Source organism: Nipponia nippon, unplaced genomic scaffold (genome assembly GCF_047370975.1).
Source record: "Nipponia nippon isolate SJK-2023a ecotype South Korea unplaced genomic scaffold, ASM4737097v1 scaffold_5, whole genome shotgun sequence".
In the NCBI taxonomy this organism is placed as follows: Eukaryota; Metazoa; Chordata; class Aves; order Pelecaniformes; family Threskiornithidae; genus Nipponia; species Nipponia nippon.
Window position 1 is genome coordinate 82,738,387 of NW_028262369.1, and position 14,769 is coordinate 82,753,155.

General features: G+C 62.4%; 3 protein-coding genes across 5 annotated transcripts in view; all 3 read left to right on the top strand.

Annotated features, from left to right (window-relative positions):
* Positions 1-22: 22 nt before the first annotated feature.
* On the top strand, positions 23-6,932 carry CNPPD1 (cyclin Pas1/PHO80 domain containing 1). Its single transcript, XM_087731555.1, has 8 exons — positions 23-298; positions 538-640; positions 3,253-3,334; positions 3,932-4,052; positions 4,153-4,281; positions 4,460-4,521; positions 4,760-4,877; positions 5,406-6,932. Exons 1-8 carry the CDS (start codon positions 230-232, stop codon positions 6,036-6,038), a joined length of 1,317 nt encoding a protein of 438 aa, XP_087587681.1. The 5' UTR covers positions 23-229; the 3' UTR covers positions 6,039-6,932.
* A 141-nt stretch (positions 6,933-7,073) lies between these two features.
* SLC23A3 (solute carrier family 23 member 3) lies at positions 7,074-12,594 on the top strand. Its single transcript, XM_009462134.2, has 12 exons — positions 7,074-8,143; positions 8,391-8,551; positions 9,081-9,175; positions 9,505-9,578; positions 9,897-10,078; positions 10,230-10,353; positions 10,728-10,875; positions 10,956-11,209; positions 11,412-11,517; positions 11,593-11,760; positions 11,963-12,058; positions 12,240-12,594. Exons 1-12 carry the CDS (start codon positions 8,036-8,038, stop codon positions 12,578-12,580), a joined length of 1,857 nt encoding a protein of 618 aa, XP_009460409.1. The 5' UTR covers positions 7,074-8,035; the 3' UTR covers positions 12,581-12,594.
* A 978-nt stretch (positions 12,595-13,572) lies between these two features.
* The window catches only part of NHEJ1 (non-homologous end joining factor 1), a 46,268-nt gene continuing 45,071 nt past the window's right edge, over positions 13,573-14,769 (top strand). Inside the window, exon 1 of one of the 3 annotated variants that reach the window (XM_087731564.1) lies at positions 13,573-13,626. Coding sequence is in view for 1 of the 3 variants with exons in the window: in XM_087731559.1 (XP_087587685.1) it covers positions 13,876-14,025 (150 nt within the window). In the remaining 2 variants the exon portion in view is untranslated. Of the gene's footprint in view, positions 13,627-13,875; positions 14,039-14,769 lie in introns of those variants that run through there. The other 2 variants (XM_087731559.1, XM_087731561.1) reach the window with 2 other exon arrangements.

Consider the following 14,769-nt stretch of genomic DNA (forward strand, 5'->3'; position numbering starts at 1 on the left):
GGGAGGGCCCGGCCGCGCACGCGCCCCGGGGGGCGGGAGGGGCGGGGCGCTGCGCGCAGGCGCGCCCCCCCGCGCCGGAAGAGGAAGGCGGGCGGGAGGGCTCGGCCCGGCGGCGGCTCCGCGGCTTCGGCTCCGGTCACCGGCCTCGGCGCGGCTCTGCGGCCTCGGAGCGGGCCCGGCACCCGGCGGCCACCGGAGGGGACCCGGCGGCCCCTGCGCCGCGGGCGGGATGGAGCTGGACGGGCTGCTGCTGGACGAGGAGGGCGCCTTCTCCCTCAGCGGCTTCCAGGAGTTCACGGTGAGCGAACTGGTGGTGCTCGGGGTCCCCGGCCCAGCCTGTCCCCAGCCCCACGCCTCCGCAGGCCGCCGGGGCCTTCCCTCCTTCAACCCCGGCCCCTGCGGCGGCGCACCCGGGCCCCCGACCGAGCTCTGGGGGGCCCCTACCGGGCCCACCCTGCCCCTAAGCCGGACCGAGGTGGAGAGCCCGGTACGGGGGGCGCTCAGGGCTTCTCTCACGTTCCTCCTGTCTGCCTGCAGTTCCTGCCCAGGCACCAGCAGCTGAGCGAGAGGGTGCGGAAGCGGCTCTATTATGGCTGGGACAAAGACTGCAGCCTGGATAATCTCTCCAGCCCCGTGGCAGGTGGGTTGCTGGGCGTCCCCAGGCGGGAATGCTGAGTCAAGGGGGTTGGAAGTAGCCCAGGGGCTGAGACCAACAAGTCACCCGCTCCCTCCCCAGCGCCAAATCCCACCCCTGCCCAGCCTTCCTCCATGTGCGCAGCACAGCGGGCAGGGCGCCAGAGCCTCATGGCTCCTGCTCTCTGTTTTATTGCCCTGTCTGGCCCACTGCTGCATTTTTGGCACCTCGATGGTGTGCAGATTCCTTTAGGTTGCTTGCAAATTCCTTGGCAGCGAAGGCTGCGTCCCTGTCCTTGATGAGAGATGTCTTGGACAGCTTCTTGTGCTCTGCGAGTTACTGGGGAGTTCATTTAACTTCTAGTTCTGAGCAGCAAGGGGACAAGTTCATGCCATGTGTTTGTCTGGATCGCATCCCTTTTGTCCTGTTCATTCAGCAGTGTTTTGAGTGAGCAGAAGGACGCAGTTGGGTTGAGGCTGAGGAGCTGGTGCAGGTGACAGCTGAGAGGAGCGGTCAAGGGCAAGCAGTGGTTTGCTGGAGGGCCTTCAGAGTAGGGTCACGTTAGCGGTTCCATTAGCTGCATGCTCACACAGCTTGCAGGGGGCGTTGAGCAGGTGGGGAAGTGTGCTTGCATTCAAAACTCTTGCGATAGTTCTGGGGAAATGGTCTGAAGTTGTCGAGAGGCTGCATGTGATCCCCCCAGCGAGGAGGGGGATGCTGGGCGCATGGTGCTGGAGCAGGGCTGGGCAGGGCGGCTGGCTGCCTGGGTCCTGCTGGGAGTCATGAGTTCTGGCGCGAGGGAGGCACGCGGCTCGCCTTTGGGGCTGGCGTCGCACCCGGGTGCGAGATGGGACTGGTCCACAGGACGCTACCAGTGTGGAGAGTTCAAAGGACACACTCATGGAAGAAGACTCTGTAGAGGTCTATTAACTATAAAGACTGCCTCACACCCAGGAAATGCCTTGGCTCCAGCAGCTGGGGGCGGGAGCAATGCACAGAGAATATCACTGCGAGCTTATCTGCTCTTACAGCCTTTCTTGGCCAGCTGCTATCAGCCACTGTCAAAAAAACAGGACCTAGCGATATGGCATCTGTCTTGGTGCAACCGTGCCACTGCTACGTGGCGACTTCATGGCGCTGCTCTTCAGATGAGATAGAGGCAATTGTGGGGAGAGTCCAGAGCAGCAGGAGGAGCTGGAAAAGGTCTTTGGCATTGGGGGGCAGTCGCAGGAGGCAACGTGGGGCTGGCTGAGGAGAAAGATGTTGAAAAGTGAATTTGTTCCTTCTGGAAAGGAAGCACCGTCACCACCCTCAGCATGCCGTGGCTGTGACATGGGGACCGCGATCAGCTGCTCTCCCTGTCCTCTAGGGCAGGACACGTTGTCATGGGTTGGATTTGTGGGCTGAAGGATTAGGTTTGGTGTTGGGACAAGGTCTCACGGGGGAAGCGGATCTCATCCCTCAGAGCCCTGCCGCTGTCTCTGCATTGGCCAGTGTGTGTGTCCCTGCTCAGCACAAGGGTGGCCAAGCAGGGCAGAGAGAGGAGCAGCAGTGTGAGAAGTGGGAGCTGCTGGTGGGTGGCTGGCTGGAGCTGTGTCTGCCTGCTGTGGATCCTAGCTTGAATGACCTGGGAAGGTCCCTTAGAGCAGTGTGTTTCTGAGCTTGGTGGCTGCTGTCAGGCAAATAATTCCTGTGGGACTGCAGCTGTTCTCGTAGTTGCTGGAGAGACATGAAAAGGAGGGGTGTGGAGAGAAGAGGTGGTGTGGTGGTGCTTCCTCTGGGAGCTGGAAATGCGAGGCTGCTGGCACGAGCTCTGCTCTCGACTCTGCCAGCCAAGGGCTCAGCAGCAAAAGGGAGCTGGAGTTGCCCGTCAGACACTTATTGCCGAGCACCAGACTGCAGGGCTGTTTGGGATGCTCCCAGCTGGTCCTATCGCACTGAGAAGTGAGACAGGAGCTGCTGAAGCCATCTGCCAGCATCCGTCAGTCTCTGTCCTTTTCAGTGCCTGAATGCTGAGGCATGTCCGTGGGTGGGGGGAAACGGGCTGAGGTGAGGAGCTGCAGTTATATCGTATTGCTGCTTCCATGCCCTGTTAGTGCCTTCTGGCTCCTGTTCACGTGAATGTGTTGTCCATTGTCATCTTGGGGGCACTAGGGCTGTGCTGGGGAGAAAGCTGGGCCAGTGCTGACCAGCTCTGGAGGATGATGCTCGTTGGAGGGGAGCAAAGGACTGGGAAGACCGGGTGTTGACATCAGGTCCTGGAAAGCCTCTGAAAGGGCTGCCTGAGGTCTTGTGGGGTGAAGGGAGGGTGTTAGCCTCTCTGTGCAGCTGACTGCTGGTAACTCCCTGTGACGCAGACATGCTAATCTGGATCTGGCACTGCCGCTGGGCCTTGGACACTGACATCCTCTTCCTGCTTTGGTCTGGCTGTCCTGCCTATTTGTTTGTTCCTCCCTCATCCCTGACTTCTGATAAGGCCTGCCCTACCTTCATAGTTTAATTCAAACTTGGGGAGCTGAGCAAGCACCAAGGCTCAATGGGCTTGTGGGGAAAAAGGGAAGGGTGGGGGTGAACTGTGCCATATGGGGCTAACCCCTTTTGATGCTTTTCTGTCTTAGATATTGCTGTGGAGTTGCTGCAGAAAGTGGCTCCCAGCCCTATCCGCAGACTCCAGAAGAAATACGTGTCTCATGTATCTCGGTAAGAAGCAAAACCTGTCCCTTCATGTCCTGTGTCAGAACTGGGAGCTCTGGTCCTGCCTATGACTCACTGCTGTCCCCTGGGCCAGCACTGGCTTTGTGCTTAGGCCTGGTTAGTGTCAAAGAGGAGCTGGGGGCGGGTGGCAAGGCCAGCAGGCACAGTGGCTTCCTGACACAGCCAGGCCTGCTTCAGGTTGGTCCTGCTCTCTGGGGTGCAGGGGTGCTCTTGTTACTGGGAGTCTGCACTGGCTGGATCTGGAGCTCACTGGGCAGCCAGGTCTGAACCCTGGCTCTGCTCTTGGCAGCCGAGCCCCTGCAGCGTGCCTGGCTGCAGGCAGGGCTGCCCAGTTCGGAGCCAGCTGTGCCTGGGTACAGGAGCCAGGGCTTTCTGCTCTCCATCCTGCATCCCCTGCACTTTCTCTTGCTGCAGCTCAGGGTAGCCAGCGCAGAGCTGGCAAGGCTGGGACATGTCTAGCTGTCTATTTACTAAACCTCCCCACTGCCTCCGTGGGGAGGGAGCAGCCAAGTTGTACTGTGGTGACTGGTATGTTTGTAGCACGCAAATAACCTTCGGGTTGGCTCTTGTCTGGTCCCACAGGGAAGCTTGCATCTCGCCCTGCTCCATGATGCTGGCACTGGTTTACATTGAGAGACTCCGGCACCGGAACCCCGAATACCTCCAGCAGATCTCATCGTCGGACCTCTTCCTGATCTCCATGGTGAGCGGTGTGGGCGGGGGGGAGGGGGTGTCACTGGGTTGGAGGGAGGCCTGGAGAAGCGCAGGGGGGACTGATGTCCTGTCCTTTGTGCTGCTTTTAGATGGTTGCTAGCAAGTACCTGTACGACGAGGGTGAGGAGGAGGAGGTGTTCAACGATGAGTGGGGAGCAGCAGGGAAGGTGGATGTCCAGACCATGAACACACTGGAGATGAACTTCCTGAGCGCCATTGTAAGTGGGGCTGTCACTGCGGCCAAGTAGTTCACAGGGCGGGGGGAAAGGAGGTGTTAAGGGGAGTCTGGATTTCTGCTTTTCCCCAACGTGCTCCCATGAAGGAACGGAGAAGGATGTGTCCGGGTGCTGGGTGGCCTGCCCTGACTGTGCTGACCTTTCACTGCTGTCCCCGCAGGACTGGAGTCTCTACACAGACCCCCGGGAGCTGTTTGAAGTGCTGAGCTGGCTGGAAGGACGGTAGGTGTGTGGGCTGGGGGTGAGCCTTTCATCCACCCTGCAGCCCTGGCTCTGCCCCTGCTCAGAGCTAGCCCTGCTGCAGGGAAATAAGAGGTTGGGGTACCGTGAGCCTTCGCTTGGCTCTGCAGCTCCCTTCCATAGACCTGGAGCAGGCTCTTCTCCAAGCCTGCCTGGGCTGAAGCTTCTTCGATGGAGAAAAGGTCCATGCCACATCCACCATTCCCCTTTTTTCCTGCAGTGTGGCAGAAAAGCAGGGCATGTGGCGTGGCTGGTTCACCTACACGGATCTGTGTGTCCTCATGGAGCAGTCCGTGTGGCAGCACGTGCTGGGCCAGTTCTACCAGCAAGTGGTGAAGGTAAGGGCATGGGGCAGCAGCTGCTTGCAAGAACGTCTGGCCCAGCAGGCCGTGGGTTTGGAGCAGGACCCTCTTTTCCACTGGAAGCAGCAGCTTGGTTTATTCCCTTGGTTTATTCCCAAGGGAGGCTGTCAGAAGCCAGAAGATGCTGATTTGCAGCTCTGCTGCCTGAGGCACTGCAGCCTGGTGCTGGGTTAGTCTGTGCCCTGTGCTGGCCTGCAGCCCCACAAGTCATGGTGCAAGGTCATGGTGGTGGCATGGGGGGAACTGGTTGCTGGCTGGGGATTTAAACAGGGGCCATTAGGTTTCATCTGGGGCATTTTGGTTTGTGGTATTTAGGCCCTGATTTGAACAGGCTGTGTGCCCCCTGCTGTTAGCAGCGTGGCTGCCTGCTCCCTGGCATTCGGCCCCAGTGCTGGTTGTGCCGTTTGCCATCATGGCTGGTGGGTCAATGCGTGGCCATGCTGGGTCACAGCTGGGTGCGGGAGGCTGCTGGGGGGTCTGGGCTAACCATCGGCTTCTCTGCAGCTGGCCTGCCTCCTGGGCGTAGTGTACCTGACTGGCTTTGTCACCGTCTTCGCCTCCGTCACTGTGGTGCACCGGTCCATGTGCATGAGGAGCGTCAGCCCCGCAGCCCCCCGGTCTGTGCTGTTCCCTGAGGAGGGCAGCTGCCAGCTGGATGCCCAGCCAGCCCCAGCCCCTGACCAGCCCCAGCCCGAGCTGCCCGACATCTCTCCAGCCAGCGGCACCCATTGCCTGGGGGAGAACGAGACAACCGAGGAGCCGCGTCGCGGAGGTGTCACGGCGACTGCGCTCTACCTGTGGGGCAGCGTCATGACAGCTCTGTCTTACCCAAAGGCGCCTGATCTAGCCCAACACAGGAGCCCCCCGCAAGGCCCCTTCCGGAGAATACCCACCGCCTGTGAGAGATCTAACCGTACTGCCCCCGCTGCAGCCCCCGGCCAGCCTGGCCCCTTCGGACTCGCCGTGCTCCCGGTTCCTCCGGCACTCCACTGCCATGCCTGCTCAACCGGTGCGGGCCCCACATGGGATGCAGCCCCAAACCGCAAGGACTGGCTGGACCCCTTGGGGCTGAGGCAGTGCTCCTTGCCCACTGCCATGGATCTCAGCAGAATCAAGAGCTTCATTTTTCCCAGCTAGGAGCACAGGGCAGCAGGCCCTTTCCCCTTCCCTCCTAGTGTGGCACAACTCGCTTCCTTGCACTTCTGGGACCTCTGATCCCTGGGGCTGCGTGGGGCTGGAGGCCCCTGCGTTACTTCCAAACCAGCATTTATGTGTCCCCCCCGGCCCAGGGCAGGGATGTCCTTCACTTTGGGGGCTGCTGGGACAGGTTGGGGCAGAGCTGGCTTGCTGTTGGGGTGCTGGGGTGGGAACCTACTATCTGGAGGGTTGAAATGGGGTGCCCTTGGGCTGGGGTGCTAGGGCACGGGGGGTGTTTTACCTCTTCCTACAGCAAGAGGGTGCCCCTTGGTGGTGCTGGGCAGAGGTGGTGTGTGGGATGTAGGATGCGGAGGCTGTGTGTGCAGGGTGGAGGGGCTGGGGCAGTGACCCCAGTGGGGCAGCGGGGTGCTCCGGGAGAAGGTGGGGTGCCTGGGTGAGGGGAGAGGAGGTAGAAGGAGGGTGAGAGCGAGCAGCCCGAGCTGGCTGGCCATAGCGGCAATTTGCCTTGGGGGCTGCCAGGCCACTTCTCAGGAGGTGCAAGGGTCATACCAAGAGGGGACCCCAATGTGGCTGTGCCCCAGGGAAAGGTTGTGCCCTGCTGGGCTTGGAGGTGGTGAGGTGTGTTTAAGGCCGAGCTTCCTTATCCTGCTTGTGTTGGGTGCTTTGAAACTGGGGTGCTCTGTGACCCCATCCCAAACCCCAGCTGTCTGGCTGTGAGCAAACGGTGCCTGACTGCTCCTCGGGGCGGGGAGAAGGCACTGTGTCTTGCTGACCAGCCCGGCTCATCGTGCCCCTTTTTACTGTGGATTTTACACCCGTTTTTCACTCTTTTGTAGATGCAAATCTCTTCCAATAAAAGTAGTTCTTGCTGTGTGCCTGCCTTGTCCTGCTGAGCTGCTCCGTGCTGGCAGCGCGGGTACCCCACTGTGGAGCCCCATCGATGCAGCTGTGCTTGCTCTCCGAGCCAGGGTGCAAGGCAGATCCTAGGTGCTGGCAAGTGAGCCCTGGAGCAGCGAGGCCTGTCCTGCTGGGCTCAGGAGGGACCAGGCTTTCTGGTGACAGGGGGCAGGAGAGACATCAGGTCTGGTGCCTGGGGAAGGCCAGGGCAGCGGGAGAGAGGAGTTTCCCCATCCTTGGGAATGTGGGGAATGCATGGTCTCCACTGCTCTTTGCTCTCCGAAGTCTGTCTGGTTAATGAGTGAGCCCCGAGCAGCAAGGGCTTGGCAGGGTCGCCGTTGTGGTCGCTGGCACAACCACCTCTGCCCCGTGACAAAAACACGAGCACCCCCTGCCTCTGCCCCCTTGGGAGCCTTCCCAGCCACGCAGGCAGCCCTCATCCTTGGCATCCTTATCCTGCAGCAGGATTCAGTGCCCCTCTCCTAGGAGCATGGGGAACATGACAGAACCCCATTGGAGACCCTCCTGGTGTGGGCGCGGTGCCCGGGGAGGGGAGTGGTAGACCCGGGGGGAGCTGTGCAGCTATTAACGGGCTCCTCTGGGCCTGATGGTGAGGAAGGGCTGGACCAGGAGGGCAGGGGGATGCTGTCCTCCAGCTCCAGCGTGCCTGCACGGGCAGGGCATGCTGGAGCTGGAGGACTCTTGTTGGTGAGGATGCTCCAAGCACGTGAAGGAAGAGGTGTCTGTGCTGTGGCCCCCCCAGTCCCTGCCCCATGTACCCCAAGACGCAGGGACGGGACCTGGGCTGTGGGCAGCTGGCACTGTACCAGCGTCTGTTGTCCTGGCCATGGGTGGCTGTCGCCTGGCCCTTGCGGTGACAACCCAGGGTGACACTTGCATTCCTGGCTGCAAGGGCAGGTTACTCACCAACTCGAGTTAATGGCTAACGTTGGGGCAGCTCCTGCAGAAGGTGGAAGTTCAGACGTGTGCGGGCTGTGAGGAGCCCTCGGGGGGGGGGGGTGGGAGCCTGCCCACCCCCTCTGCATCTCAAACTGGGAGCGGTGCAGGGAGGCAGCAGCATGAATGGGGGCCACCGCGGAGTGCCTGGTGCCGGGAGCCCTGTGCTCCCATCGTGCTCCCCACAGAAGATATGCTCCTGGATGCTGAGCTGTTGCTTAGCCCTTCAGGTAAGGGGGGAACCACGGTGAGCAGCCAGAGAGATGGGGTGATGGGGAGAGGACTGGGATGGCAGCGCAGGGACCGCATCCTGCCAGGCAAAGGGCGCGTGGGGCTCTGGCCTGGGTGTGCTGGGAGGGGAGCGGGCAGTGATGGGTTGCTGGGGATGTATCAGTGAGCCTGCATCCACTCGGGGAGGCCGGGCGCGGGGGGCTGCAGCTCTGGGAGTTGCGACCACCCCCTCTCTTCCCCACACAGCACCTGGCCGTGCAGGCCTCCTTGCTCTGCATCTTCCACCTCCTCCTGCTGCCCACCCTGCCCGAGGAGCCGCCCCACGCCCAGGCCACCAGCGAGCTGCTAGCACGCAGCCTCTTTGCCTGCGGCATCTCCACGGTGCTGCAGACCACCCTGGGGAGCGGGTGAGCAAGGGGGACAAAGGGGATGCCGCTGTTGCCGGAGGAGGGTGATGCCGTGGCAGGGCATGCCTCTGCCTCCTCCTAGGCTGTGGGAAGACAGCCTTTGCTGGAGGTGGGAAGGGGCACGAGGACAACCCCTTGCCCTGCATCTCTGCACGCCTGTCCCTCCCTGCCATCACTCCATCTTCCTCTCTCACGCGTCCCTCTAGCAAAACTTCTGTGCTTTCCCTCTAGCTCCTCACTGCCTTGCTCCAGCATCGCACGCAGCTCCTCCAGGCCATCCTGTGCCTAAGCTGCCCGTGCCCCACGCAGGGGCTGGGTGTGTGCTTTGGCAAAGCCCCGGCCTCTGTGCACATCCCACGTGCTGCCGCTTATGATGTGCTAGGGCACGTTTGGGATATGGGGTGACCTCCTGCCGCTTTGGGGTTCTCATCTCCTCTTCCCATCCATTGCTCCTCTGGCAGCCAGGGCTTTGGGAGCAGCCCTGTCCCCTCTTTCCTCCCTAACGTGCCCTTGCTGTCCCCTTCCCTAGGCTGCCGCTGGTTCAAATCCCATCCTTCGAGTACCTGGTCCCTGCCATGGTGCTGAGCTCCCACCTGTCCCTCAGTGCCAGTACGAACAGGAACGGTGAGCACAGCCCTGGAGCCTGTGTCCCGCGGGGCTGGGGCCATGCCGGTGCCAGGGGAACGGCAGTGACGAGGCGCACGGGGTAGGGATGAGGGGTAGCAAGGGATCCTGTCTGCTGGCCCTTCTGGTGATGGTACACAGCACCCTACTCACCCCTGAGTGCACCTGCAGCGCATCTGGTCCCCTCCCCAGGGTCAGGGCTTATGGGGACAGGGATGCTGCCACACTGGCCCTTCTCCAGCCAGCAGCCTCCACACGGCATGCTCCTGGATCCAGCTCCAGAAGCCCAGCATACACACGCATCACATCCCTCTGGAATTCCCTTCCAGGCACGGCTGTGGCCAGCGCATGCCCTGCACCACACTGCACCGTCACAGGGAGCCGGGCTGCCTTGCTGCGAGAGGTGGGTGCTCCTGCGCTGGGCTGGGGGTCCCTGTCCTCCTGCTCCACCAGCACCCCACGTGTCACCTGCATCCCTGTTCCCCCAGCCCCTTTTCCAGCTCTCCTGGGGATCACCACAAATAAGGGGGGACACAAGGGCATGTGCAAAGGCAATGGAGGTCATGGTGCATATGTTCTCCTGGGCTTTGGGTGAGCAGAGCATGGCTGGAGCATGGGGGATGGGTGATGCTACTGGGGCAGTGGGAGTGTGGCCAAGGGAGGGTTGTTGGGCTGCTCTCCATGTATCCTGCCCCATGGGTGCCATCCTTTCCTCTCACAGGTCTCTGGAGCCGTGCTGGTCTCTGGGCTGATTCAGCTGGCGCTGGGAGTGTCCGGCATGTGTGGGTGGGCAGCCCAGCACTGTGGGCCCATGGTCCTGGCCCCCACCCTCTCCATCATTGGGCTGTCAGCATACAAGGAGGCTGCTTTCTTCTGCTCCACTAACTGGGGGGTAGCCCTGCTGTACGTGGGCCCGGGGGGCCACACCAGTGTGCAGCCCCTGGGGCTTCCCTTTGCCATGGGGACAGGAACGGGGCATCCCTGCAGTGCATGGCATGCATTTGGGGCCCCATCGCCGTGATGCTGCGTGGTGAACCTGTCCTTCCTCTCCTAGGCTCATGTTCCTTGCTGTCACCTTCTCCCAGCACCTGGGGTCCTGCCGCCTGCCCTTCTGTGCCTGGCCCCAGGCTCGGAGGGGCTCCACGGAGCCATCCGTCCCCACCCTGCGCACGTTCTCGGTACTGTGGTACTGTGGCTTGTCTACCTCTGCCCCCTCCACTGCGCCCTGGCTTTTCTCCAAGCCTGGCTCTTTGGTGCAGGGTTAAGTGGGACCCAGTGGGCCTGGAGCAGAGCTGGGTGCTCGGAGCAGAGGCAGGGGGAAGTCCTGGTGCAACTCCTGGGGTGTGGGTGCTGCTGGGGGAGCGCAGGGGACCTGTGCTCAAGGGTGTTGGAGCAGCAGAGCCTGGGATGCTCCCTGCAGGGGTAAGGGGAGATGTGGCATGGCTCCTTGGGAGAGGTGACAGGACAAGGGCCTATTATTTGGGGCACAGCAAGCGGGGTGCTGGCCAGCAGAGGAGAATTCCCTGCTGAGGTTCCCCTTGATGCCTTGCAGGTACTGCTCCCATTTGCTGGTGTCTGCATTGTTTGTGCCATCCTCAGCCATCTCTACATCCCCTGGGAATCGCTGGACCTGGCCATGGCACAGCTGTCCTGGGCCAACAGCACCTTCCACGCCCCTTGGCTCCGCATCCCCTACGCAGGTGAGGGACGGCAGGGCTGGGTGCAGCCATCCGCCCTCAGCGAGGGCCCCTGTCACCCATCCCCTCTCCCTCTGCTGCAGGCGAGTGGGGGTGGCCGCTGCTCACCCTCCGGGCGCTGGCAGCGGGCATCGCCATGGCTATCGGTTGCAGCATGAACTCGGTGGGCTGCTACGTGCTGTGCAGGAGGCTGCTGCGAGCCCCCCGGCTGCCCCCCCATGACTGCAACCGGGGGCTCTGCATGGAAGGGCTGGGCAGCCTCCTGGCAGGGCTGCTGGGCACCCCGGGGGGCACGGCCGCCAGCATCGCCAACACCTGCGCCACCGGCCTCACGCAGGTATGCCCAGGGTGGGGAGAGGAAGGTCGGCAAGGGATGGGGAGGGGGAGGCAATGGGACAGTAGGTGTGGGGCACCCATGGCACACGGGCTGTCCCTGAGCCAGTGCTGGAGGTGAAAGGCAGGTCTCTATGGCAGGATGGGGGTACACAGTGGGGGACTGACACTCCTCATCCTCACTTTCCCGTCCTCCTTTCTGCCAGGCTGGCTCTCGCCCCTCGGTGCAAGTAAGCGCGCTGGCGTGCGTGGTGCTGGGCATGTCCCCAAGGCTGGCAGGGCTCCTCACCCGCATCCCGCTGGCGGTTCACGGTGGGTACCCTGCCCTTCCCCTGCACTGCGGTGCCCATGGCCTGCCTGGCACTGCCTGACTCCTGCCCCTCGCAGGGGGGGTGCTCTGCGTAACCTACGCCGTGGCCGTGGGCACGGGGATCTCCTACTTCCAGTACGCAGACATCGACTCGGGGAGGAACATCTTCATCGTTGGCTTTGCCATGTTCATGGCACTGCTGGTGCCACGGTGGCTCGGCACTGCTCCAGCTCACCTGGCCACAGGTAGTGGGGACACTCCCTGGGCAAGGCAAAGTCTTGGGCCCCGTGGCATGGTGACCACGCATCTCCAATGTCCTGGGAGGCTGGGGCGGCTCACTGCAGCAGGCAGCTCCCTCTTTGGCACCTGAATCTGCTGCAGCAGCTCCTGCCCCTTCCCTGCTGCTGGGTTGGGATATCCCAGGTGATTCTGATGCTGTCCCTGCAGGCTGGGTGCCCCTGGACCTCCTCTTCCTCTCCCTGCTCATGGTGCCTGTCTTCTTAACCGGCTTCTTGTCATTTTTCCTGGAGAACACGGTCTCAGGTGAGGGGATGATGTCTGCATGAGCCCCTGCTCTGAGGGCTGGATCTGGCCAGGGGACTGTCCCCGAACCACCGGCTCTGCCTCCCGGCAGCCCTGCTGGGGGTCCTGGGCCTGGCGTGGGCCAGGAGGGTGCAGCTGGAGGAAGGGGCTCCCATCTCACTGCCCGCCGCCCTGGTTGCAGGAACCGTGGAGGAGCGAGGGCTGCTCTCTGAGCTGGCACTGCAGAAAGCCGGGGCAGGTGATCACCACCCCTGTGGAGAGAGCGGAGAAGCCAGCCATGCGTATGGGCTCCCTGCTGGGCTGAGGAGGCTGCTGCCATCTTCCTGCAAAGCCTTCCCCTGCTGCTTCCTCTGCCCAGGGAGCGAGGAGGAGGAGAAGGAGGAGGGCAGCCATGCCGCCGAGGAGGGAACTGCTGCACCAGGGGAAGGGACACACCTGCTCCCCAAACCCGGCTCAGGGGAGCTGCAGCTGGCCAGGAGGCCGAGCGAGACAGAGATGCCCGTGTGGCACACTGTGGCCTGACCCTGCGGAGCAGGGACACCTCATGGGGGTCTGGGGCTGTGCCCCCAAGGCAGCTTGCGGGCCACTTTGCTCCTCGTTTCTGAAGCCCACATGGACTGGAGGGACCTGCACTTCCACACTCCCAGCACAAACCTCATGTCCCTGCTTGGGAGTGAGCTATAAAAACCTTCAACCACCTTTGCCCTTTCCAGGGGTTTCCTTTCCAGCCAGGATTTGCCTGGGAGATGCCAGCCCACCCTCCACTTGGTGCCACTGCAGCTGGGGCTGGGGCTGTCCCTAAAGCCCACCATCACCTTCTGGATGTGGCTGGGGAAGGGCTCAGTGCTTTGTCCAGCCCCAAAGAGCTGTCGCCCCTGGCTCTGCTCACCTGCTGGCACTGTGCTGGGGAAGGGCTGGCTCTCCCCCTCCTCACGGCCATCGCCTAGCTGTGCCCAGAACCCCTTGATGCCCATGGCACCAGGTGTATACCAATGCTCTGGCACATCAGGATGCCCCAGGCTGGGGGTGCAGCTCAGTTCCCCAAAACAGTGAACCCACTTTTACCTGTAGTGAGTTGCTCCAGCAAGTGCTCACTGCTTAACTGCCCCCCAGGTATTGCTCTTGCTCTTAAATGAGACAGCAGCAGTTCTCTGGGGAAGAAAACATCGCCTTTGACCCCCGTGATTAAGCTCAGTGCCTGGGTTGGCTTCCCGCTGCTGGCTGGTTACGCCAACTGCAGCGGAGTCTGCACCAGCCCTGCTCACTGCTCCAGCGTTTACAGCAGATCAGAGTCCGCACGCAGGGCCCTGCGCTCCCAGTGCTGCCTCCACCAGTCTGAACTGGCCTGTGAAAACCCAACCCTGGGCTAGGAAAGCCTGGAGTTTTGCAGCCTTTGGGTGATGCAAGCTGGCCCTGGGCGCAAGCTCCAAGGAAGGACTGACTTAGGCTGGGAGAACGACGGAGGCAGTCCACAGGAGTGATGTGCTCAGGCTGGGCCGCAGCTCCATGTTGTGGCTACCCCCTCCACCTGGTCCTGGGGAGCCCCCAATGTCCAGGAACACCCCAAGGTGGCTGCAGGGTGAGAGGGACATGGCGCCACTGTGCGTGCAGGGCCCCAGGGGGGAGCCCCCTTTCCTCAGCTGCCTGTGGTCGCTACAGCTGGGCCCTGTGCACCCAGTGGGCACGGGGTGCAATGCACAGCCCAACCTCGCCCAGCCAGCACCCTGCCCTGCACCCCAACCTGGCCCTGCACTCCAGCTGTGCCCAAAGCCCAGCTGGGTCCTGCACTCCAAACCCTCCTGCGCCCTAACCTGGCCATGCAACCCAATCTGTCCTGCACCCTGCCTGGGTCCTGCACCCCAAAGCCCCTGCCTGCTCCCACCTCCCCTGGCACCCCCTTGGGATGCAAACCCTCCGGGATGACCACCTTCCCCGGCCCCACCCCAAGGGTGGCTGCAGCCTACATGGTAGGGAGCAGGGGTGAGTGAGGGGGTGTGAATAGGGTGCAAATAGGGGGCTCGGGGCAGTGCATGGGTGGGGGGTGGGGCAGTTTGTGGGTGCAGGGTGGATGGCCTCAATGCATGGGTGCAGGTGGGGGATGACAGTCAGTGCATGGGTGCTGGGAGTGGGGGCGGTTGGTGCCCAGGGCAAGGATGGGGCTGTGCTCAGTGTGGAGGAGGCTCAAGGGCTGGGGGTGCACGGTGTCCGCGGACCCTGCCAGTCCGGCACAGTCCTGCTCTGTGGTGTCTTGTGAGCCCAGTCCCTGGGCATGGGGGGGACAGGCACCTGCAGCCCCAGCTACGTGGGGCTTGCTGGGGTGCAGCAGCCAAGTCCCAGTGCAAGGCGGGGAGAGCAGCAGTGCAGGTGCATGCCCTGTGCCGTGCCTGCGCAGGCACCCTGCGGCTGCTGGGGCTGAGGAATATGCCCGGGGCCAAGGGACAGGAGCCCCTGGCTGCTGCTGCCTCTCCGGGCTGTACCATGCTGCAGGGCTGTACCCAGCTAGGCACTTGTACCAGGACATTTCGTAACAGAAGCAAGTGCAAAACAAAGTCTTAAGGCATTTCAGTCCCCATTGCTTCGCACAGTGTCTTGGACATGGCACCTCCTGAGACAACTGGGGATGCTCGAGAGGGATGTGCCAGCTTGGGTCCCCATCCTCGTCAGCAGGCAAGGGAGCAGGAGCAGTCGCTCCCTGGGCCCTGAGGAAGCGA

Bases quoted from the DNA above. Each gene is read 5' to 3' on its own strand.
- CNPPD1 (XM_087731555.1), top strand. From the start codon at position 230: ATGGAGCTGGACGGGCTGCTGCTGGACGAGGAGGGCGCCTTCTCCCTC. The intron at 4,053-4,152 runs GTGAGCGGTGTG...TGCTGCTTTTAG, and splicing joins ACCTCTTCCTGATCTCCATG to ATGGTTGCTAGCAAGTACCT. The intron at 4,878-5,405 runs GTAAGGGCATGG...GCTTCTCTGCAG, and splicing joins TCTACCAGCAAGTGGTGAAG to CTGGCCTGCCTCCTGGGCGT.
- SLC23A3 (XM_009462134.2), top strand. From the start codon at position 8,036: ATGAATGGGGGCCACCGCGGAGTGCCTGGTGCCGGGAGCCCTGTGCTC. The intron at 10,079-10,229 runs GTACGTGGGCCC...TTCCTCTCCTAG, and splicing joins AACTGGGGGGTAGCCCTGCT to GCTCATGTTCCTTGCTGTCA. The intron at 10,354-10,727 runs GTACTGTGGTAC...GATGCCTTGCAG, and splicing joins CCACCCTGCGCACGTTCTCG to GTACTGCTCCCATTTGCTGG.